Source organism: Idiotropiscis lumnitzeri, chromosome 5 (genome assembly GCF_059441095.1).
Source record: "Idiotropiscis lumnitzeri isolate Australia: NSW breed Sydney's pygmy pipehorse chromosome 5, RoL_Ilum_1.0, whole genome shotgun sequence".
Taxonomy (NCBI): domain Eukaryota; kingdom Metazoa; phylum Chordata; class Actinopteri; order Syngnathiformes; family Syngnathidae; genus Idiotropiscis; species Idiotropiscis lumnitzeri.
In genome coordinates, this window is record NC_142395.1 from 30,770,193 (window position 1) to 30,794,281 (window position 24,089).

At 44.4% G+C, this 24,089-nt stretch overlaps 2 protein-coding genes across 4 annotated transcripts; one reads left to right on the forward strand and one right to left on the reverse strand.

Annotated features, from left to right (window-relative positions):
• Positions 1-4,814: 4,814 nt before the first annotated feature.
• On the reverse strand, positions 4,815-13,135 carry selenos (selenoprotein S). 3 transcript variants are annotated; one of them, XM_088296934.1, is made up of 6 exons: positions 12,856-13,135; positions 11,402-11,521; positions 10,054-10,160; positions 9,889-9,978; positions 8,198-8,270; positions 4,815-6,106 (listed from the first exon to the last, which is right to left on the reverse strand). In XM_088296934.1, exons 1-6 carry the CDS (start codon positions 12,968-12,970, stop codon positions 6,018-6,020), a joined length of 594 nt encoding a protein of 197 aa, XP_088153060.1. In that variant the 5' UTR covers positions 12,971-13,135; the 3' UTR covers positions 4,815-6,017. The 3 variants fall into 3 exon arrangements, with proteins under 3 accessions (XP_088153060.1, XP_088153058.1, XP_088153061.1); XM_088296932.1 differs by having other exon boundaries at positions 11,402-11,524; XM_088296935.1 differs by lacking the exon at positions 8,198-8,270 and having other exon boundaries at positions 11,402-11,524.
• Positions 13,136-15,435: 2,300 nt separating this feature from the next.
• Positions 15,436-21,798, forward strand: LOC148337715 (stathmin-4-like). Its single transcript, XM_088295255.1, has 6 exons — positions 15,436-15,554; positions 16,438-16,484; positions 16,569-16,670; positions 18,890-19,086; positions 19,159-19,272; positions 20,994-21,798. Exons 2-6 carry the CDS (start codon positions 16,472-16,474, stop codon positions 21,000-21,002), a joined length of 435 nt encoding a protein of 144 aa, XP_088151381.1. The 5' UTR covers positions 15,436-15,554; positions 16,438-16,471; the 3' UTR covers positions 21,003-21,798.
• The last annotated feature ends 2,291 nt before the right edge of the window (positions 21,799-24,089 follow it).

Genomic DNA, 24,089 nt, shown 5'->3' on the forward strand with positions numbered 1-24,089 from the left:
GACTTGAATGTGAATGGTAGTTAGTGCAGGCGAGCGGCTTTTTCATTCCGACGCATGCACGTTAATCCCTCGCAAAGCTTTGGGCACACAAAGGCGACTCAGATGTTTGGTTGCGCGGGATTTGCAGCCGACACAGCATGTACAGCAGACTATGCCGACGACAGATGATGATGACCACGAAGGAGGGGATTAGGATATGATGAAGATGATATTGACTGAAGATGAAGGGCATGATGATTACAATGAAGACAACGCAGCATTACACACATATATATACACATTCACACACGCGCATATATATATATATATATATATATATATATATATACACATATATATATATCCACATATATATATACATATACATATATATATATATATATATATATATATATATATACTAGGGCTGGGCGATATGACCTAAAATCAATATCGCGATAAATTAGGCAGTTTTATCTCGATAACGATAAATGCACGATAAATTCCCCCTGAGGACCAAAATCAAAATAAATGCAGGAAATGCATATTGACTGCTTTTTTTAATTGACCAACTGGTACACATTACTTTCAATGAAAAATAAAAGTACAAAAATCATTTGAATAAACATTCAAACTAGCTTGCTTTGCGTGACTTGAACAATGTCACAAAGAACAGGAGAAAAAGGGTACCTCTCACAAAATCTTTTTATGTAAATATATTGTGCCGAGATGCTGTAATGCCATTTGCAAAGGCCTAGATTTGTGTAAATGTATCGTGTAAACAATCTAAATAATGCCATGTGCAAAGGCGCTAGTCGCCTGTAAACAAAATGCTAAATAGAATGAAAAAAATGTCAATGGAATGCCAATGCCAAATAAACGCGTGGGCTTCATCAGGAAAATGTGCCGTCTCGAGTACTCCGGTGCGCAGTCGTCACTTGTCGTCTATGTAATGCCATTCAGGTTCAAACAGGGATCCATGTTGCGACTTGACCACAAGTCGGATGTGGATGCAAAATGCTTGACATGTCTCCGCTCCCGTCCCGATGTTGTCCATATCGAAAGTGCTGTTTGCGGCAAATATTTTCGTACCTCTTGTCGGCTACGTTCATGAGGCGTTTAAATCCTGTGCGCGCCACTGTAACTAGAGGAGCTCTATCTTTAGCTATATGCTCGGCTATCGCGTCCACCACTGAGACGTTCTCTCGTATGGTGTCGCCTCCGTTATGGGCTGTTGTCACTTGTCCAAACTTGCTCCTCACTTTGAACTTTTAGCACAAGCTCCAAGTCAACAGCATGGTTGTGTTGTGGGTGGTGAAAAAGAAAAGGTTGGACGCGCTGTTTCAGGTGCTTACGACGCATTTTGTAGTTCATGTTGTTTTGCTCAAACATCGTCTTTATGGAACCCAAAACATTTCCTAACGACAGATGTCGAATTTCTTTTCGGGACAAGCGCGACAGGAACAATTTCAACTAACGTTACTTCGTCCGCAGCCGTGTCAGCCGCTTCAGGATTTGAATAGCCAGCTACGAACGCGTCTTGTTTACATTCTTGTTCAGAAGGGAGGAGTCACGTGACTACACGCGCTGGAGCCGTCTTAAAGGGGCATGAGCATCGCCGCAGACAGAAAAGACTTCTTTTTCTTTTTTTTTTTTAGACACCGAATTTACCAACATGGGCAAAATGATGTCGGTCATTCTAATAAATTTCGGTAACGGTAAATTTTCGGTTTATCGCCCAGCCCTAATATATACACATATATATATCCATCCATCATCTGTACCGCTTCTCCTCACTAGGGTCGCGGGGGGTGCTGGAGCCTATCCCAGCTATCTTCGGGCAGTAGGCGGGGGACACCCTGAACTGGTTGCCAGCCAATTGCAGGGCACACAGAGATGAACAACCATCCGCACTCACACTCATACCTAGGGACAATTTCGAGTGTTCAATCTGCCTGCCATGGATGTTTTTTTTGGAATGTGGGAGGAAACCGGAGTACCCGGAGGAAACCCACGCAAGCACGGGGAGAACATGCAAACTCAACACAGGATGGCCGGAGCCGGGATCGAACCCACGCCTGATGCTGTCTCTCACTGTGAGGCCATCGTGCCGCCCTATACACGAATATGTATACACACACATATATATATATATATATATATTTATATATATATATATACATATATATATATATACATATATATATATATACACATATATATGTATACATATATATATATATATATATATATATATATATACATCTACTTCTGGAACCATCTCATGACATCAGGGGCAAAATGGGGGAACACAAAACAGCACGAAGATCTTTTTGCGTGGATGTAGTGAGTCTAAGATAAGCATTTTGTATTTTTCTCCTGGCAGTTAAACGCCGTCATTGTCCAGCCACTCTGCCAAATGGGAATAAATGGACAGGACGCTAATTAAGAACTGCTAATTAGCATAATGACCTCCAGCATTACAGAAGTCAAGTGGAAGTAATGCGCTCATTTGCGCATGACCAATTCAGCTAACGGCGGCCGGCGAACGCTTTTTAACCAGGTGGCCTTAAATGTATTAATAACGTCACAAAAAATCAGGACTTTATGACCCTCCTCTGCTTTGCAATTGGCTTGTGCCTGTTTCTTGAGTTGTGAAATAGATTTTTCCAAATGAAGTCAAAAAGTTGACTCCTTCACAAAAAGAGACAAAAATGGGCCAACAAAACAGAGATGAGATCAACCCTCTGCATTTGAGAGAGTTTGGCACACTTCCGATTTGAGGAAAATGCTTTTGGAGCCAAAAGCCAAACATCCATCCATCCATTAACTAAAATGCTTCTCCTCACTAGGGTCGCGGGGGGGCACTGGAGCCTATCCCAGCTATCTTCGGGCAGTAGGCAGGGGAAACCCTGAACTGGTTGCCAGCCAATCGCAGGGCACACAGAGACGAACAACCTTCCGCGCTCACACTCATACCTAGGGGCAATTTAGAGTGTTCACTCGGCCTGCCATGCATGTTCTTTGGAATGTGGGAGGAAACCGGTGTACCCGGAGGAAACCCACGCAGGCACGGGGAGAACATGCAAACTAGGGCTGGGCAATATGACCTCAAATCCATATTGCGAGAAATTGAGCAATTTTACCTCGATAACGATAAATGCACGATAAATTCCCCCGTGGACTAAAATCAAAATAAATGCAGGAAATGCATATTGACCGTTTTTTTTTAATTGACCAACTGGTACACATTACTTTCAATGAAAAATAAAAGTACAAAAATCATTTGTATAAACATTCCAAATACCTTGCTTTGCATGACTTGAACAATGTCACAAAGAAAAAGGGTACCTCTTGCAAAATCTTTATCTGCAAATAGATTGCGCCAAAATGCTCTCATGATGTAAATAATGCCAAACAAAAAAATGCTAAATAAAATGAAAGGAAATGTCAACGCAAGACAAATAAACAAGTGTGCATTATCGGGGAAAATGTGCCGTCTCGAGTACTCTGGTGCGCAAGCGCCACTTGTCGTCTATGTAATGCACAGTCAGGCTCAATCAGGGATCCATGTTGCGACCCGACCACAAGTCGGATGTAGATGCAAAATGCTCGACATGTCTAAGCTCCCGGCCCGATGTAGTCCATATCGGGAAATACGGCTTTCATGAAGCATTTAAATCGTGTGCGCGCCACTGGAACTAGAGGAGCTTTATCTTTAGCTATGTGCTAGGCTATCACGTTCACCTCTTGGTCGCCTCCGTTAATGGGCTGTTGTCACTTGTCGAACCTTGCTTCTCACTTGGAACGTTCAGCACAGCATGGTTGTGTTGTGGGTGGTGAAAAACCTTCTGGATTTGAATCGCCAGCTACGACAGCGACGTCTGTTTTCTTTCTCGATCAGACGTGTGGAGTCACGTGACTAGAGGCGCTGTAGCGGTCTCAAAGGGGCATGATAGAAAAGGCTTTTCTTTTTTTTTAAACACAGAATTTACCAAAATGATTTCGGTCATAGTAATAAATTTCGGTAACGGTAAATTTTCGGTTTATCGCCCAGCCCTAACGCAAACTCCACACAGGATGGCCGGAGCCGTGCTTGAACCCACGACCGATGATGTCTCTCAATGTGAGGCCACCGTGCTAACCAGTCGGCCATTGTACCGCCAAAAGCCAAACAATTGGTCAATTTCAATATCATAAGTTTGGCTGTTATTTTGGAACTTAGGAAGCATACCGGCTTCAGGGAGTTTTTTGTTCTTCATTAACTCGTGGCTTCTTTAGATGGAAACGCGTCAGAAATTAACGTGCGCGGACTGAGCCACTGTATTCTCTAAATGTTTTCAAAATAGTATTTTTGTTGATTTTATACTCCACAATACTTACCATGGTGCCTTTTTTTTTAATGTTGCACGCAAGAAACACATTTTGTAAAATGAAAACTAATACTAAAATGAACAAAGTCGTCCTGAAAACTAATTAAAACTCCATTTACAAACAAAACTGAACATGAAATACAAACCAACTACAATTCAAATTTCAAATCTGTGACATTAACCTTGCTTTCCTCTCTTTTCATTTAAGCGCTTGAGGTTTGACACACTAATCAAGTTGGATTTGATGGACGGACAGAGAAAGCGAGCTTCTTGCCTGCAGAGTCAAAACAGTTTCCACTTGCCCCGATGCAGCACAAGACAAGCGCAAGGGCGTGCTGGTCGTGATAAGCTGCAATGACAACAACCAGCAAGCGTAATTTGGGGAAAACGCTCTTGTGTCCAATTTCTCTTGTATTCACTTTCATTCATCATCAGAACGGGGGGAAAAAAAGAGAGAGAATCTGAAGCACAAAGTTGGTTTATTGCTTCCAATGTGGACAACAGTAGAGGACACTTATGTTCTGAGTCCAGGCTGCAGATTACCCCCCCAAAAAAAGGCGGGTGGGGGTTGCTCAGGAGTCCTGCAGCAAGTCAATCCGACATCAGTTCTTCGAAATGTGATGTCACAATTTACATAAGATAGTCGCTCCTCCCATGACATGTTCCAGAGTTAAAGGACCAATTGAATTGCCGCAACTCGAGTCAACGTCAAAAGGTAAGCAGACCTGCAGTGATTGTGAAAGATTTCCACCATCCATATGTAGTCGGTACGTCTGTCCAGTACGGTAAGAATTGTCAATTCCCCAGGTCTTTGGGGCAAACAATGCAAGCCATCTGGAAGCTGTTGAAAATTGTGAGGGCAAAAAGATTTCCTCTTTTCCTTTAAGGTGTGAGGTGTAGCCATGACTCGTGTGGAGAATGAAAAACAAAGAAAAACAAAGAAACAACACACTGACGCTGACGTTCATCAGCCTCACTCGTTGGTCGCCGACCATTTCCGAGCACGACGTCATCCCGCGCTCGCAGCAGCACCCGGACGCCATATGCTAACGCTAACTTACGCTACAGTGAACCCCAATGTGAGATGATTTCATGGATTGTTTTTATACTGCCATTTAGCTTTTGTGTCCCGGCTCCAACTTTTTAAGGTGTTCCTTCGCTTTCTGCTTTTTTAACCTACACAGGTATTGCGTGATTTGCAAGAAGCAAGTGCCATCTGGCAGCACTGAGCATCAATGCTAATGTCCGCTAGCATGGAGCTAGTGGTCGACTTTGGTTGGATGGAACGATATGGTTCGGCTGCACCTTTTGGAACGCTTAATTCCCCGTTTTTATGGGTCGTTTGTCAATAAATTTTCCGTGGGTGTGGCAAAGAGCTTGAAGCAAGCACACTTGTCCTCCATTGGTTTGGTCCAAGTCATGTGATGCGCTCGGCTCACATTTCTTAAAGTGGCGAGCCCGCCTCCTAGCCATCGGGCGCTGTGGGTGCGTCTGCTGACTGTGCTGAAAATATCTGTATACTAAGAGTTGGCTCCCTTGATTTCTCAAATATTTTAGTTTCACCGTCAAATGAAGAATGGGGGTTCACTGGAGTGTAGTGCGGGCAGTCCGAGGAGCTGCAAGCGTGCGCCAGTCAGTATGTGCGTGCGTCCCGCACGACTTCCTCTAACCTCATCCGCCCGACGACGACGGACCTCGCCTGCCGGGGCGCCACGAGCACGAGCCGCCGCCCTCGCCGCTCAGAGGACTGTACTCTGAAACACAAGAACGACGACGGCTTTATTCAGCTGGATTTGGAGAGCACTTGAAAACAGCCCTTGCCGCATGCAAAGTGCTGCAGACACAGTCACAGTCATACTACTTGGCACCTTCACATCACTTTACGCGACGACTGCGCTCGCACGACTTAGCACATTTCAACAGCATTTTGCCCGTTGAAATGAACTGGACTGTGTCTTCAGAAAATAAGAAAGAAAAAAAAAATATTTTTTTTGGTGTACGTTCGTCCAGCCTGTGTATTTTACCCTTGCTTCAAATTTATTGGAACTTTCATGTTGACCAGCATCGCTACGCAGTTGTGTCCAGCAATGTCGCCAAATGATTAAAACAAACAGGTACTGGCAGGAAGCAACATTTTCTTCAGCAAAACCAAAACCAAAAAGAGGATTGCACCTCGAGTCACTGACTATAGAAAGCAAAGACCAAGTCTGAAATATTGGTGTGCAGGTAGAATTAGATCTGACTTTCAACAATCATGATCACAGTAGCCGCCCCTCACGTTGTCCAACTGCCAGACGTCAACAGTCGAGAACTTCGACTTCCCTTGAATCACAGGCTCTCAGGACCTGAAATGGGAAGCCAACATCAGCTCCGTTCTGAAAAAAGATGTACTTCCTGAGGCTGCCGAGGAAGCAATCATTTCAATGACAGACGATTGAGACATATGACGCACATAGTGACCGGTGGGGTCTCGGCTCAACTCAAGACACTTGATGGAATATTGGCTGACTCCGAAATAAAGTGCATTCAAGTAATCCAGCAGAGATGTGACAAAGGCATGAATTGCTGTTGATAAAGGAGACACTTGACCTTAGCCAGCTGCTTAAGATGATCACTGCCCTGTTTCAGACTCATGTTCGATAAGGAGCCCTAATTACCATGATGGCGCAGACACGAGTGGTCACTCTCGAGTATTGTCTTTGTTTTTGTCATTTTTGTTCATTTCTGGCCACCCAACGCCGCTTGCTTGCAAGAGAGAAGAGTTGCTCAGCACTTTTTGCCCCAACCTACACCAACCAACGTTTTTCTGAGATAATTGCTGGCGAAGCGACTGCACTGCATGAAGCGTGGAGACGCTGCAGGATGAGGAGGCCAAACTCAGACAGCGTGGATTTCAAACAGCGCTCCCGTCGATCTTGTTAATCTACGTTCGCTCCCAAACAAGATGAACTTCTGCTCGTCACAAGGACCAAACAAACCTTTGTTTTATCCAGTTTGTATTTTTCATCTGACAGCCAAAGTTCATGAAACTGACAACATGCCGGCATGATGGAGCAATGCCACCACTGTCCTCTTGAGGGCGACGTTGAGCTGCATGACAGCGCTGTACGTGCCGAACAAACAGATCAAGCATTTGGAAGGAAACTTATTTGATTTCTTTGCAATTTAAAATTAGCTTTTTGAGTCAGACTGCCGAGAAATATGACGAACACTTTCAAGGTTTTCCTGAAAAATGCACAGTCATGCTAGTCACCATGAGATTTCCCAAAAATTTGAAGTAGGCAGAACATAAGCGGTCCAAGAACAAACTCTTGACGCACTCCTATAAGTTCGATTAGGTCTTGTTGCTAAGAACAGTCGTGTGCTGTAATGTTCAAACTGTTCCTTTCAAAATGCCATGGAAGCATTGTATGCTGTTTTTGTGTTTCACAAAACACCCCAACTTCACTACAATCGTGGTTTGTGGTACATATAATTTGGAGGGACTGAGCCATGTCACAAACCACAAGTATCAAGCGGTTTGTACCATAAGTTGGCAGCAAAAGTCTTCGAACGCAGAGCATGCACACAATCCTAAAGGCATGTTCCATAAAGCAAATGTATTCCAGTCAAAATTCTGATTCCAAATCAAGGCCACTTGTCCCTCACATGACGCTCATTAGTTGTATTAGCAAGCATACTAGCCTAAATAGGAGACAGGGCCACACACCTTCAAAAAAGAAAAAAAGAAAGCTCACCCAACAGGTGAATTTGCAGATGCCAAAGCGTGACTACATGGGCTTTCCTTTCATTTTTGTGAAGAAGAAAAAGAAAGTGTGTGTTGTGTGATGGTGACAAGAAGTTACCAGAAGAGCGGAGTGGCTTCTTGTCGCCTTTGGCTTTGACCACAGTGCTGGGTGGGGCATCCTCATCGCGGCTCTGCGGAGTTTTGAAAATATGACCAAATGTAGCATAAGTATCACGTGACGTTGCACGCACACCCACAATCATTGTGCTGGGAGATATCAATGGATAATATTTGTTCAAAACATTGCACTTGTAGTCACAGGTTCAACATCTGCTTGTTGCAACAAGTCGTGCAGGACATTTTTCAAAGCAATGGTGGCTGCTGAACACTTCACCAAAAAAAACATACAAAACCCGCCAGGAACAAAGAGCCCGTTTTTCCACGAAGTGGCTAACAATTGTTCCCTCAGGAAGAAAGTGGACAGTGAAGGCGCAAGGTTGCCATCATTGTCATTGTTGTCAACGTTCAAGGGAAGCAAATGCAAACATTACTTTGTTTTGACTTTCCTTCATTCAAACGCGACATTGGACCCTTCTGTCCACGTTCCTTGTTCCGCAGTGTTGGATTCCTTTGAGGCGATCTCCTTGTCCTGTTTGGAGGATGTGCTTTGCGGTATTAGGGGATGCGGCTCGCCGTGTGACGCCGTCCCTCCTCAATTTTTTAAGGAGGTTCCTCGAGTATGGGCCAATCGGTTTTGGTCATTCTCAACAGCAGTCTTTCTTGCGGTGTCGTCTGTCCCCCAACACTTTAAACATGCTGTGGTGCCAGGAGCGCTTAAGAAAGCCGGCCTTGACCAAGATGTGCTGTCCAATTTGAGACCTATTCCCAGATTTATTTAAAAAATTCTATAAATGGTGGTGCGCATGCAGTTAATATCTTTGGCTCCTGGTGCACTTTAGAGTTCTCTTTAAGATACTTGTGTTGGTCTTCAAATCGTTTTAAAGCCTCGCCTCAGCGTACCACTTCGAGCACTCCCGCTGCCACAGGACCAAATGCTGCTGGAGATGCCGAGGACGAAGCGCAGCCTTTTCTGTTGTTGGTCCTTCCCTATGGAATGACCTTTGACCCATTAAATGTGTGGCAAGCCCCGCCTCCTCTCGGTCCACTTTTAAAACTCGTTTGAAGACATTTTTATTCTTTAGCGTTCGAGTCAACATGAGACCGTCGTTGTGCTGCTCTTCTTCTGCGATCTACTGTAAATGTCTTTTCATTTGTGTCCTAATTTCCCGCTAATTTATATGACGGCAAACGGAAAGCACTTTGTTAGAGCTGCAGCGGTTGTCAAATGCGCTCTAGAACTAAAGTGGGATTGCATAAAGGAAAAAGAAAAGGACATTTGCTATCATATGGTCATTTTATCAACATAAGGTTTAGTTGGACTTAGTTTGGGGCTTTTTGAACATTCTTCGTTCATTTTATTTTTGGGAGGCAAAGGCTTTCTCAATTTTCCTTAACTTGAATTCGCGTGGTTGACACACAGCATTCTAATGGCTACCAGTCCTGAATTCAACAGATCAACTCATCCCTTTTAATCCTTTCTCCCACGTCATCGCATGCGCAAACGTGGGAACGAAATTCAGTTTGCGCGTGGCTTGGCCTCCTGAGAGGCGGGGTCCGACGTCAATGGGTTGCCAGTCAATCGCAGGGCACATGTGGACAAACGAGCCTTCATGCTCATTTGGAGTCTTCAATCAATACAGGTGGTGCACACACATGCGGTTCAAATTATGCTAATGCTAACGTGCTGACCTGCAACCGTCTCGAAGCTCCTTTGAAACTCTTCCCCTGCTGCATGCTGTCCCACTCCTCAATCTTCTGCCTCCTCTTCTCCTCCTCTTGCTATCGCACAGCCAAGGTCAAAGATCAGCTGAGGAAGGTGTCAGAAGTGCGAGCGAGCGAGCCCGTGCGTTTCACCTGCTTGCGCTTCTCCCTGAAGATGGCCGCCTTGGCGTCCTGCTCCTGCTGCATCTTCCTTCGAGACGCCTCCATGGCTTCCTGCCTCCTCACCACCGCCTCGGCATCTTCACATCAACAATCAACATCGTCAACACAACGTCGTTTTTTTTTTTTGCCTTGGCACTCAGACAATCCACGTACATGCTAACGCTCGCATCACTGGTGGTCAATTTGCAAGTCGGATATTTGAACACAAACTGAAAGCTACAACACTCACGGGAATATATTCTTCATCTTCTACGTTATTGTAATTGGTGGCAAAACTATTTTTGAACATTGCATCGTGTCTATTGTGCTCATCAACATACAAGCCCGATTTGCACATTTTTGTTTGGGGACGCGCCATTTGCAGTCATAGGAAATCTCATTTGAATATGGGGCGAATAAACGTGAATTTATTTCAATGATTCCATTCAGAAAGTGAAATTAGTGGATTATATTCACTCCGTACGCACAGTCTAATATGTTTCAAAAGCTTCTTTCTTACAAATTGACAAAGATAATGCCTTAAGGGCAAGTCTTCGTCACTTTAAGGAGGTTCACGTGTGTTTTAAGGGGTTTAAATATGCTGAGGGGTGAAAGGATGAAAAAAAAAATTAAAATCAGAGCTGTAAATCACATGATTGCCATCAGCAACTCGCGATTCATGACACATCTTGGATCTGTTACAACCAAATGTTTTCATTAATATTATTATTGTTTTGTTTCAAAAAGCGGACAAATGTGCAAGTATACCGACGGTAGTCATGATTGCAACATGCCCAACCAGAAAAAACAAGAGCAGGGCACCTACTGTCAAAGTTAACACCCAGCACAAAGGATTTGCAAAGAAAACATCAACACACATGACAAAACACCAATGACGGCGCTCGTAGAAACGCATTTGCATCCGGTCGCAAGGAAAACATGACTGTGATGGTGGTTGTGGAGTTTGTCACGCTGACAACAGCGACTTCCAGGCTCATTTTGCTTCGCCTGTCGAGGGTGTTGCATTTCAACACACAATATTGTTGCGTGTTTACATTAAGAGGAGAGTCCACGCTAGTCAGTCACCCTTTAAAGAAGTGTGTCAACATATGTTGCTTCTATCTTGAAAATACATCCAGTGGAGTTGTGTGCCAAAAGAGGCGGAAAGGCCAACCTTAGTCATCATTTAGTTGCGTGTGTTGGCGCTCAAAATGTGTGACGGGGGTGATGTGCGAGCGGCGCCTTCAAGCTAGCGACGCAAGCGCACATATGAGGCAAAGGTGAGCCAGCTGATCAGAAGCCTTTGGAATTGCAGGTAATGCTGTCGACGGTGAGTCACCTTGGAGCGTGCAGGCGGGACGGGACCCGGTCCTCCTCTTGGTCAAGTAGATGAGCAGCGCGCACAGCACCACCAGCGCCAGCAACAGGTAGCAGCCATACGTCGGCCTCAGCAGCTCTTCTGCTGAAATTAAGCAAATCAAACAACAATTCGACAAGCGCGGCCCTCGTTTCAATATGGATAACGTTGTGGCCCGGGATAGTGCGAACATAGAAAGGCAAGCGAATTGCTGTCTGAAACTTGTGACCCAGCCATTAAACGTCTATTATGGCACCAAGGGTCACGCTGGAGATTGCAGCATCTTTTTTTTTTTGTTTATCTTGCAAAATACAGATCGGGTTAGTTGCACATTTTCAGACCACAATCAAGGTACAAATTGAAATAACAATAACTTAAACTACAGATATTGTGCGCTATCTACCTTATTCCTGAGGCCCCTGATGCCAAAACGACTTCCTCCACGTAGCAGCGGCTACCTTACTATATTTTCGATCGGGTGCTTTGTTTCCCGAGGCCCCCCATTGCATTTCCAAATGTGCTGCACATCTTGTGAACTTGTGGCGTTGTTGCCGGCAGTACAAAGCAACTGAAAAAGCTGAATGTGGGACAAAGAGGAGGAGGAAGAGGAAGTTGGGAGAATCGGTCCCGTTTGCAGCGCTTCACGCTAACAGAAGGCTTTGTGGGAGAATTGTCATTCCAACTGAGCACCACAACGTTTTATTATATAGATGGAGGAGTGGCAGACTGATGGACTGACGAAAACAAGTTGCTGGCGGATGACAAAATTAAATACGATGCTGATATACCTCAGAGCATTTGAGATTGCTCATCGCCTCAGCATCTGAAGTGACAAGAGTTGGCAAAGCAGCTACAAATGTGACTGTACCTTGTTGCAGGCCACTTTTTCCATGTCATTCTCTTTGCCACAACATTAACAGGAAGCTGTGATTGAAAGGTTTTCCGACGTTGCTTAAGTCTGCTGGTGTTATAGAAAATGGACTCGTGCAAACACGTGAAAATAAAACACTGGTTCCATATCAGACCGGAAGCCACACTCATAATTCACGGAAAGGCTCGTGGGGCGTAGGAATAAGGTGGATATCGTTATCGCGATACACGATCTTATCGTCGAGGATTCATGTGCTCCTGACGCCCACCACCCCATACCACCCAGGCTGCAACTTTCGTGTAATTCTCTCTTGGCATTCTAAAGTTGCTCTTGTGTAATAGTTGAACAATTTTCCGGTCAAGTGTGCAATATTTTCTTAAGCGAGTCAGTTGGGTTGCGAGCTCATATGCGAACAGAGCTAACGTGTTAGCATGTGTGGTCACTTATGCTCCCAAAAGTAAGATGAGCACAGAAGCACCATCACTGATCAAGCAAAACGAGTTGCGAAGTATCCTTATGTTGCCCATGAGGAGGGCGGGTGTTCAAGTGGCTCTTTTTTGGTTACCAAGGAGGCCAAAAGACGACAGGTCCTGCTGCTGCTGCTGCTGCTGCGCTTTCATGTCCACTTCCGGTAGCACGTCGCCTTTCTCGTCCACGTCTGTAATCTCCACGGCGTCCATTTGAGCACAAATTTGATCCGAGCTACCACTTAATAATCGCGCCCGACCACAAATTGTGACTTTTAATGACCGACTTAGGAAAATAACCGAGTTGTTGACTCAGCAAGGCGGTGGAAGGTCGACCGACAAACACCGAGAAGCGTCACTTTGCTAGTTTTTCTTCTGTGTCAGACAGCTACTGGCTGTTCGCATTCTGGTTGATTTACTGCCCTCTACAGGAGGGGCGGCGCTTCTGCATCGCATCGCATTGCATCACAGTCTATCCCAGCTGACTACCGGCGAAAGGCGCACCACACCCTGAGCAGGTCGCCAGCCAGTCACATAGCAGAGACATCGACACCGGCACTGAGTGGGAACCGATCCCACGCTGTCCGCACACAAGTCAGACGGAAGTACCACTACACCATCAGCGCCTTCTTCCTTAGTAAAATATCACCACTCAATGTATTTTTTTAAAGAGTATACTAGTCGTAGTCCTGCTGAATATTACGTTGCATGTGACAAGCAAATGTGAGATTTCCAAAAGTTACAATCTTTTGTTAGCGAGTGTGTTTCTTGAAAGAGTACAAAATCAATTTGGATATGTTTGACATAGAAGAAATAAAGCCTGACATTTAACATTGTCCCCCCATCTTCTGATATTTAAAGAAACAAAAGGAGACGACATGATCCCCAATCTGCTTTATAATTAGCAGTCGTGGCAAAGACAAGGCTGATTGCTAATAATGGATCAATTGCATGCTTGATGGACAAAAACGGAATTTATTCTGTTTCAAATTAGTAAGTTGCTTTGAGAAATGAGCCGATGTTGGAGTGATCATAAAAATCTGAAAATGAAATAAGGGCATTTCTAGACACCATTTTGACTCATTGGTAGAAAGTGGCACGCAGATGGAAGTCATCGAAAAAGGAAAAGTGCGTCGCCATGTTGTTGTTGTTCTCGGGATATTGTTGTCCTGAATTTTTGGAAAGGAAACAGCATGCACTCAATCTATTAAAATGTAATTTGCATCAAATTTTGCATGCGAGAACATCTGAGTGCAAAGTTTTTTTTGCACGAAACAAAACTGGAAAAAAAATGTAAGCATGCTTTGGAGCCATCAAAAATGGTGTTCTGTTTGGCATGCAATTCTTTAATTCCAACACAAGGGGGATCTTAAAACATAAAAAGGGTAGTGTGGAAAGTGGAATTGACTAGTGGTGGGCGCTCAAGGCCTTCTCTGCTGGACCAACATCATCAAGAAATCGTCATCATATCATTCACATTGAATTCATATTATATCCTTGTGTTGTATTTTTGGGTGAGAGTTTTTTCCAATCAAATTCGTCCGAGGCCTTCAGATACAATCCTGCAAGTCTCTTCTGTGCGAGTGTTGGGGCTCATACAGCAAATGCGATAGCCAATCAGATCACGAGTTGATGACCGTAAGGCCTTCTCGGTTGAAGGCGACAAACGCGTCTTGTGATTGGATACTCACTTGTGAGGGGGCAGCACTATGCGGAATCAACGCACCCGGGAGTCGTAACTTATATATTGTAAATGTATATTTGTACTTTTTTAAACCACAATGGCTGAAGTAGTGAAAAGTGTGTATTTAATTGCAGATACACTTGCGTGGCCATTTTCAAGACAGACCTTTCAAGAGAAGCTAGGTCGTCCAACACTCACTTAGTACAGAGTAACTGTGTTTCTGGATATGATTTCTCTAGCTGTAGTGTCATAAATGATGGCAATACAAGGGATATTTAAGCAAGTCGGACTTCACTGAAGGCCGACGTGTGAACTGCAGTGGCCTTTCACCACTGCTTTCAACAATTCTTGGCGCTTTAGAGTTTTCCCCTGTTCGCTTTTCAATGCTCACATAAAGTTGCTTTTCTATAAGTGACCGAAAAAAAAGAAGGCCAAAACAAAATATATCAAACTCTAAATAAATATCTGAGAGACCAGACTGCTCAACCTCTCTGTTGTTTGGGCTTTATTGGACATTAGATGATTCATTTCATTTTGCACTTTGATTGAAACAATACACGACAATTTCTTCATTCCGCCCCCTCTCAAACGAAATAATTCGTATCGAGTCTCTCTTGTTTATTTTACACGTGCATTTTTGTGGGAAGCCAAACTTGAGGCGACGGCAACCGCTGCTGAGCATGAGTCCCCGGTGGCAGAAGGCAAAATCTCGTCCGCAAAATAGGTCCCATCCTTGATTTGAAGGCAAGGAGTCTCTTTGAGACAAACCTATTTGAAGACCACGCGTGAATACTGCCCAACTCCCCAGTTTGCAGCACCCTAATTGGCTGCTCATGACATCATCGCTTAAGATGTGGTCTTGATTGCCCCCCCCCCCATGCCTCATGAATGACATCATTTTGCAGCCATGCATGATGGGAGCTGCAGGCAGTGTGCAGAAGAGTACAGACCCCCCGCTCCAGCGCTCCCCACCTCTCCTGAAACCTAACCAATGAGAGGCCAGCATCCGTGGCTGCCAATCGGATGTCTGCGAGGTGATGTCATGCAGCATCTGCAACATTGGCATCATCATCATCTCCATCTTCACAGTGAAGGGCGACATCACAGCTGCTGGTGAGTGCTTTCTTGCTTCTTCTGCTTGACTATTCATTTGGGTTTTTCTCTCAGCTTGGCCTCTTGCGCTTTGTTGCTAATTGGATAATTATGTTGTTCACTGACAGGGTTCGAAAATGACGTCATGGCTGGGACGCATTCACAATGACGTAGTACAACTCAAATATTTGACGATGAAATCTCGTTCATAGAATGGAGATGCCCCTGTCTGCACTTTCTGATGAAAAAGAGAAGCTGCATGTTGAATTTGTACAAGAAGAATTTGGTCCATAACTGGTTGATTGAGACGTCGCTGATGGCACCGCGGTCCATTCGCCTGACTTGTGAACGGGCAGTGTGGGATCGGTTCCCACTCAGAAACCGATGTAGCTGCGGGTGGAAACGCTTGTTAGTCTCAGTCTCGGTGACCAGTTCGGAGTGTGGTCCGCCTTTTGCCAAAAGTCGGCTGGAATGAGCCCTGCTCCGCGACTCTGAATGTTGCATATGGATGCATGAAAAGTTGATTTGAGAGAAAACCCCGCCCCCCAACCTCTACCCACGGCTCCCCCCCATTTGTTTGAATCGCATGCAGTCTCCGAGAGGTGAATTTTGTCGCTTGGCTCAGTCTGGCCAAAATTGCAAAAGTCACATTTTGCTCAATTTCATATTTTTTCCAAAATCAATACTATTGGTCAGTCCACATTCGTGGGTGTTATTTTTACACATTCTTGACAAAGCTCAAGTGTTGAAAATGTAGTTCATGACGCAGTGCTAATGGTTGACGAAACGTGCCATTTTTGGGGTCTCCTGAAAAGTGACACATGTGCATTTGTATTTAAGTATATACTGCATATCTAATAAATTGAATGGTGAAACTGTTTTTGAATTTTTTTCCATTTGCTAGACACGCTCTGCCCAAAGTGGTCGACCGAAGCACCATGACCTTTGCAGGTGCGTACTTGGGGTCACAACCAGCAACACTTCACTCGCACACTTTTTCATGTTTTCTCCGCTTTTGGCTTTTGCTCCTTTCAGTCCACATCAAGAAGTTCCAAGGACTCCCCCTGGTGTCCTTCTTGTGCTCCTGCATTGTGCAAAAAGCCCCTGACGCCACCATCGCCAGTGCCAAGAAGGAAGGTCAGCACAAGGTTCGGCTCAGCTTGAACCTTGCATTTTGAAATTGAACCTTACATGACCGCGTGGAGAAAATAGGCCAGTTTGACAGAAACGACAAGCCAACCAAATCATTGCACATTTGAAAGAAAAAAGATCTCGGTTACGGGGCCTCGCGACCCGGCCTCGGATAAGCAGCAGATAATGGATGAATGGATAATTAAGATAAATAAATTGTTCAGGAAGGAGGGAGGAAAGTAAAGTAATCAAAAACACAGTGGTGAGCGGTCAAGGCCTTCACTGCTGGCCTAACTTAATCAAGAAACCGTGATAGTTTTAATGACAATAATTCTAATAATTATATATACAATTATTATTATTATTATTATTCGCATTCATGTTGTTTTTTAGGTGAGAATTTAATCAGAATTCAGCTTTCTTGTGTTGCTAGGCAGATTGCATGTTCTTTTTCGCGAAGCCTTCAGATTCTTAGCTACGGGCATCCGTGCTGTGTACGTCGACGGCTCTCACAGTTGATAGAAAGTTGTGATAGCCAATCAGATCTCGAGTTGATGACAGCAAGGCCTTCTCGCTGGCCTTATGTTGAAGGTGATGAACGAGACTTGTGATTGCATACTCACTCGTGAGGGGGCGGCACTTTGCGGAATCAACACAGCAGAACACCAGAAAGTCAGAGTCGGCGACCGTCCGAAAATCTAAAATATATTCTTGCTTTTTTTTAACCACAATGGCCGAAGGAGGGAAAGGTGTGGATTTGATTGCGCATACTGCTACTTGCAAGGCCATTTTCAAGACGGACCTTTCAAGAGAAGCTCTTTAGTGAGTCAAAGTGGTGCAACATTCAGTCGTACGTAAGTGTAATGCAGTGTTGTCCACATTAGCTTAGAAATTACACTGGCTGAAGCGGGCAGTATGGACCGTTGATTCCGGTCAGAGAATCAGGAAACTGGAATATCTTGAATGCTTTAATGTCAACAAGGGGAGTCACATATCGTTGGAAGTGTATAGATATGTGTATGAAGGGGTGGGGGTGTGTGTGTGTGTGTGTGTGTGTGGTTTTTAATCAGTTGACGCACGCCAACGGGTGCCGCGAGAGGAGCGGAAGTGTTACCTTATTATGAGACCCGTCCTAGTATTACGTCGATGCGGAACAAAACTTTGGTTTCCCCCCCCCCCCAAGTCTTTCTGACAGCAAGTGTCTCTCACTTTATTTGTCCAGCCGTGGTGTCATAAATAATGCTATTATAAGGGGAATTTATTCAGTCAGACTAAGTAGGACTTCACGGAAGGCCTAGGTGGGTAATGCACGGCCCGCCACTGCAAAGACATGGTTTTACTCTCCCGCTATAGATAGTATATTTGTTGACGGTTGTTGCTGTTAGTTAAGAAAAAATAACAGCAACTGAGTCTTTTTTAATTTAGTTTTTAATTCATCTCTTTATTTCGTTGTTTCAATGTAAATGTTCCATATCCTTGAAAATGGAACATAATTGCATTTCAGAAGGACATAATTAATTTATTGGTGTCATTCCAAAAACAACAAGCAAATGAACGGTTGTTTGTGATAGATTCTGGAAAAATATGTCACCCACAAAAATTGATCGTGACAGGCTTACCAATTGCTAGTTTAAATTCAGTACACAGCCAAAAATGAAACATCCATTTTGAAGCTTATTGGCTTCTCTCCCACCAGGCTAAGAACGTTTTCTGGGGGGAAACCTTAAATGTTATTTGCTCATTATTTCATTTATAAATAATAATATTCTTTATTTGATGACTTTTTCTATTATTTGGTTATGTGGGACTTCTCTGCAAAACAATGTACATTTACGCTTCGGCACCCGTGTGATCGTGACACCTTTTCTGTTCTACAATCCAATCCAACTTTATTTCGAGAGCGCATTAGACAACAGCTGACGCCGTAACAAATCGCTTCCCATATGGTGTCGGTGAAATTAGCAAATTAAAACATAAACAATTGCTAACACAATAACGATTCCTTATGCATTTACTCTCTCAGCAACGCCCACACGTAACCGTCTTCCAAGTTTGGTCTTGACTGGTTCGAGCTGGTCTCGGTTTGCAAGATCACAAACAGATAACAGATGGGGAAGTGTGCCGAATCATCCAAGACCGACTCTTCTCCTGAGATCTCGGGTGTGGATTTGCGCTGTCGTGTGCGTGCAGATGCCAACCGTGTGCTTGCTGTCCTTTGGCCACAGGCACGGTGGATTTAAAGTTGGGCGCCATCCGCCTCTTGGAGTTGACGGAGGTCGGTGAGCGCCCCAGCGGCCGTGCCTTCCAGGTCATCCTCGAGCCGCCCAGCTTTCACGGCGGGCCCGAGCCAAAGGACCACACGCCCCCTCGCCCCAAATCGTCGACCAGAACCAAAATGGACGCCGGCCACATGAAGAGAAAGGTCCGTTCGACCGTTCGAGGGTCCATACGCGTGACCTTTACGCTCCACACTGACGTGTGCGTTTCATTCCAGTATCTAGAGGCGGAGCTTCTCAGCCATTTGGTGGCGAGAAGGGAACATGAGCTGCAAGTTTCCGGCAAAACGCTCAGCAAAGACATCAACAAAGATGTCAAGCCCGTCCCAGAGGTGAGAGGAATTCGGCCTCCGCATGAGCGTGAGATGCTGCCTCTTTATCAGGCACTTGTCCTTCTTGGTATTGAAGGAAAACTGCCGCCGTGAGCGACTGCGGGTTCATGTTTCGGAGGCAGAGTTCAAGTCCAATGACTTCTTGGGATTCAGTTTTTTTGCTCTTTTTCTTAGTTTTATAGTATTTCAAAAAACTTTTTTTTTTTTTTTTACACAAAAAGTGTCAGTAGTTTGATGCTCTGTACTTCAATCATTTTGTTTTGGCGCGACTGTCAAGTACACTTTCAAGGCACGACACTGACTTCAGACATCCGCCGAGCCTGCCTCCGAACCGCCTGAGTGACGTGCCCGATCGGTTCACATTTGGTTGAACGTGTGGGCGGCATTGCCGTTCTCATAAAACTGCAAGCGTCAGGTTTTGCGTGGAGGACAACCCAAATGCAGGAGTAACTCAAAAGGGCCTTTGAATCGAAACAAAAAGGCAAACAAGGTACTGGGAAAAACTAAAATATCAAAGTTCAAAACAACATGTATACAGGAACAAAACTACAAAAGTAGCAAAATAACTATGACTGAGACAACGGAAACACGCTGAGGAACAGAGGACTGACAATTGAACTGAAAGCAAACAAGGAACTAAATAACAAACGAGACAATGCGGAACACCTGTAAGGCTCGGAGGAAGCTGATTGGTTAACAAGAGCGAATGGGATGACTAGCACAGGTGGACACAATCAGCTGACAAGACAAAGGAACACGAGGGAAAACCTGAAACTAAATACTCAACCCAAATCAACAATTTGACCATGACAGCAAGTGCACATCCGCCGAGATTTTCTCTCAGACAAATGAATGGCGTGTTCATTTCTTTAGGCCGTGTAGGTCTTTGATTATTTATGCAATGATTGAATTCAATGACTTTCTGTTCACGTAGTGGAATGTGTTGTGCCGTGGTGCCTTCAGTCAAATGTGGGTGCAATTAATGTTCGGCTTTACTGTACAGTGGTCCTTCGTTTATCGCAGGAGTTACGTTAAAAAAAAACCCCGCAATAAGTGCAATCTGTGAAGTAGTCAGCTTTATTTTTTTTTAAATTATTTTATAATGCATTTGATATAATGCATTGTTGTGGTTTGTTTGTGCGCAAAGATGGGAAGTTGTGGTCCTGCAGTGTCACCTTGTAGCATTGCAGTGTTCGTTTTAAGCGTGTTATTTCTTTTTCTCTCCTCTTTTTGTTTTTGTGAAATGCACGTTGTCACAAGTGCACTCAGTCAGATGGTCTGTATCCATTTAAGACATTTTAACATGTGCAAATCAAGTCCTCATTTTTTAGTACAATGTTCTTAAATTGAATGGACTCAGTTTTTTCAGTGCAGCGACATTTTTATTCCTGCGTTGTGTCCACCTGTGCAAGCGTGGCTTTGCATCTTGTCCAGGTGTTTCTTGTCGTCTCGTCAATCGCTTTGGATTTAGTTCAGTTTCCTTTCAGTTCTTGTCGGGTCATTGTATACGTCACCTTCACAGATTGCCCTGAATTGTTTGTGCGTGCACATATTGTTCACGATGGCGTTTATTTACTTGCCAGAATGATCAACTTTGGTCTATTTAGTCACGTTCCAGCAACAGATGAAAACACAACTGTGTCGACCTTTGTGTTCATCCCAGCATTTCCATGTTGTGGCTCAGTTTGAGCATTCTGACTGACGCTTGTTCCAAATGGCAGGTGTCTTGACGGCGCGTCTGATGGCAACACCTGCAGAATCTTGGAAGGAGCCCATTTCGGATGTCTTCTTCAAGTGGCAAAGATGCGAGCCTGTCCAAATGCAAGTTTCTGCAAGAAGAAGAAGCGAGACCCGCGCAGCCTTTCTGTGGCGTTGGCGATGACGCTTCTGCTTCCGCGGGATTTCGGACACTGTTGTGGGCGCACCGCAGCACTGCCAGCTGCCGACAGAGAGTTTTGGGAATATTCCTGTTACTATCAGCTCCTATACATTTTTGTTTTTTTAATAGTCTGCAATTATTCTGTGATTTACGGATCTTTTGGCATTTTCCATAAAAGTTTTGTAATTGTTTTTAGGAGTCCAAGTCAAATCGACACTTTGTACCGAAAACAGTGGTGATGGACAGAACACAGTCTTGGGCAGTCACATTCTAGTTTTAGGGCAACAGGAAGGTATGTCGAGAATGCCTCACGAGTCTCCAAAAGTAACCCGCCGCCGTAAAACCTGAAAGAGGGTGTGCAAAATCCGTACGTTGCATGCAGATTCTATGACAGAGCTGAAATTGTGACTTGTGTGAGGGTTCGGGATTAGAGTTAGGCGAGAAGGATTGAGCCCCTCCCCTCACAGGATAGGGGAATTGCGCCCCCTCCTGGAGAGAAAGGTGAGTGCACGTGTAACCCTGGTTAACATAGCCTCATAAAATAAGAGCCTGTTATTAAAACAGTCATTCACAAAATATTCATTGTAGATGCGGAAAAAATGATCAACATGACTTAGAAATATATTAAAAGGTTAAAAACTGGTAAATTCATTGTTTAATTAGTGTTTTTGTAATTCTTCAAAATGATTCAGCGCTAAGTGAATGCTTTTATTTTGAAAGGCACGTAGCGACATAATGCCGTTAGTCACGTGACTAGAAATGCGCACTTTATTTTATTTTTCTCATACCTGATAAAGAAGCTGAAGGAGAACTACAGTTAAACGAAAGAGAGACCGAGCTATTCAATGTTATTTTTGTATGTTGAAGGAGTCGTTTTTGAGTTTTCCAACCTGTCCTTCAATTGGTGATGCACTAATTACTGAACGGGTCTTGGTGAGTTTCAGACTTTTATTGTATTTTATTTCATGCAATGAACATTTTACAGTTGTATTGGTCAAATGGGAAAAAAGAAAAGAAACCTTTCAATGTAAATGTATATTGTTTTATTTTAAGTAATGGCTGTAAAAGGTGAATTGATGCTTAATTGAATGCTAGTTGTAGTTTCCCTGCAATGTTTTCCATTCTTCACCGGCCACCTCCATTATTTAAACTGCGTCATTGTGTGAGCATCGATTTCATTCGACGAAAAAACGAGTTTAATTTGCATTTGATGCCACCTGATGTAATATTTAGGTTATGTGTAAGTATTATTTTGTTGTTATGATAGGCCATTAAAGTTTGGTTCAGAAACTTCTGAGCTAAATGACGGAGCTGAACTCTTGAACGAGACACAAGATGGCGAGCCACCCACGAGCCCCTTGAGCTGTTTCTCACGCAGGAGCGGAGAGCAGTTACTGGACGTTGTGTTGATTCATCAACCTGGTAGGATTAATCCGTTTTCTACTCTGCTACACTGCAGTGGATTCCTGGAACACAGGATTGACTATTCAGGACAACTAGAGGAACACAAATATTCAAACAAGACACTTGGACATTGGGATCGATTCAGTCTTTTGCTGAATTGTTTTTGAGTTTTGTACATTGTGTCACATTTAGGGTTAGGGTTAGGGTTAGGGTAGGGTTAGGGTTAGGGTTGGGTTAGGGTTAGGGTTAGGGTTAGGGTTAGGGTTAGGGTTAGGGTTAGGGTTAGGGTTAGGGTTAGGGTTAGGGTTAGGGGAAATTAGGGGAAATTAGGGTTAGGGTTAGGGTTAGGGTTAGGGTTAGGGTTAGGGTTAGGGTTAGGGTTAGGGTTAGGGTTAGGGTTAGGGTTAGGGTTAGGGTTAGGGTTAGGGTTAGGGTTAGGGTTAGGGTTAGGGTTAGGGTTAGGGTTAGGGTTAGGTTAGGGTTAGGGTTAGGGTTAGGGTTAGGGTTAGGGTTAGGGTTAGGGTTAGGGTTAGGGTTAGGGTTAGGGTTAGGGTTAGGGTTAGGGTTAGGGTTAGGGTTAGGGTTAGGGTTAGGGTTAGGGTTAGGGTTAGGGTTAGGGTTAGGGTTAGGGTTAGGGTTAGGGTTAGGGTTAGGGTTAGGGTTAGGGTTAGGGTTAGGGTTAGGGTTAGGGTTTGGGGTTAGGGTTTGGGTTAGGGTTTGGGGTTAGGGTTTGGGTTAGGGTTAGGGTTAGGGTTAGGGTTAGGGTTAGGGTTAGGGTTAGGGTTAGGGTTAGGGTTAGGGTTAGGGTTAGGGTTAGGGTTAGGGTTAGGGTTAGGGTTAGGGTTAGGGTTAGGGTTAGGGTTAGGGTTAGGGTTAGGGTTAGGGTTAGGGTTAGGGTTAGGGTTAGGGTTAGGGTTAGGGTTAGGGTTAGGGTTAGGGTTAGGGTTAGGGTTAGGGTTAGGGTTAGGGTTAGGGTTAGGGTTAGGGTTAGGGTTAGGGTTAGGGTTAGGGTTAGGGTTAGGGTTAGGGTTAGGGTTAGGGTTAGGGTTAGGGTTAGGGTTAGGGTTAGGGTTAGGGTTAGGGTTAGGGTTAGGGTTAGGGTTAGGGTTAGGGTTAGGGTTAGGGTTAGGGTTAGGGTTAGGGTTAGGGTTAGGGTTAGGGTTAGGGTTAGGGTTAGGGTTAGGGTTAGGGTTAGGGTTAGGGTTAGGGTTAGGGTTAGGGTTAGGGTTAGGGTTAGGGTTAGGGTTAGGGTTAGGGTTAGGGTTAGGGTTAGGGTTAGGGTTAGGGTTAGGGTTAGGGTTAGGGTTAGGGTTAGGGTTAGGGTTAGGGTTAGGGTTAGGGTTAGGGTTAGGGTTAGGGTTAGGGTTAGGGTTAGGGTTAGGGTTAGGGTTAGGGTTAGGGTTAGGGTTAGGGTTAGGGTTAGGGTTAGGGTTAGGGTTAGGGTTAGGGTTAGGGTTAGGGTTAGGGTTAGGGTTAGGGTTAGGGTTAGGGTTAGGGTTAGGGTTAGGGTTAGGGTTAGGGTTAGGGTTAGGGT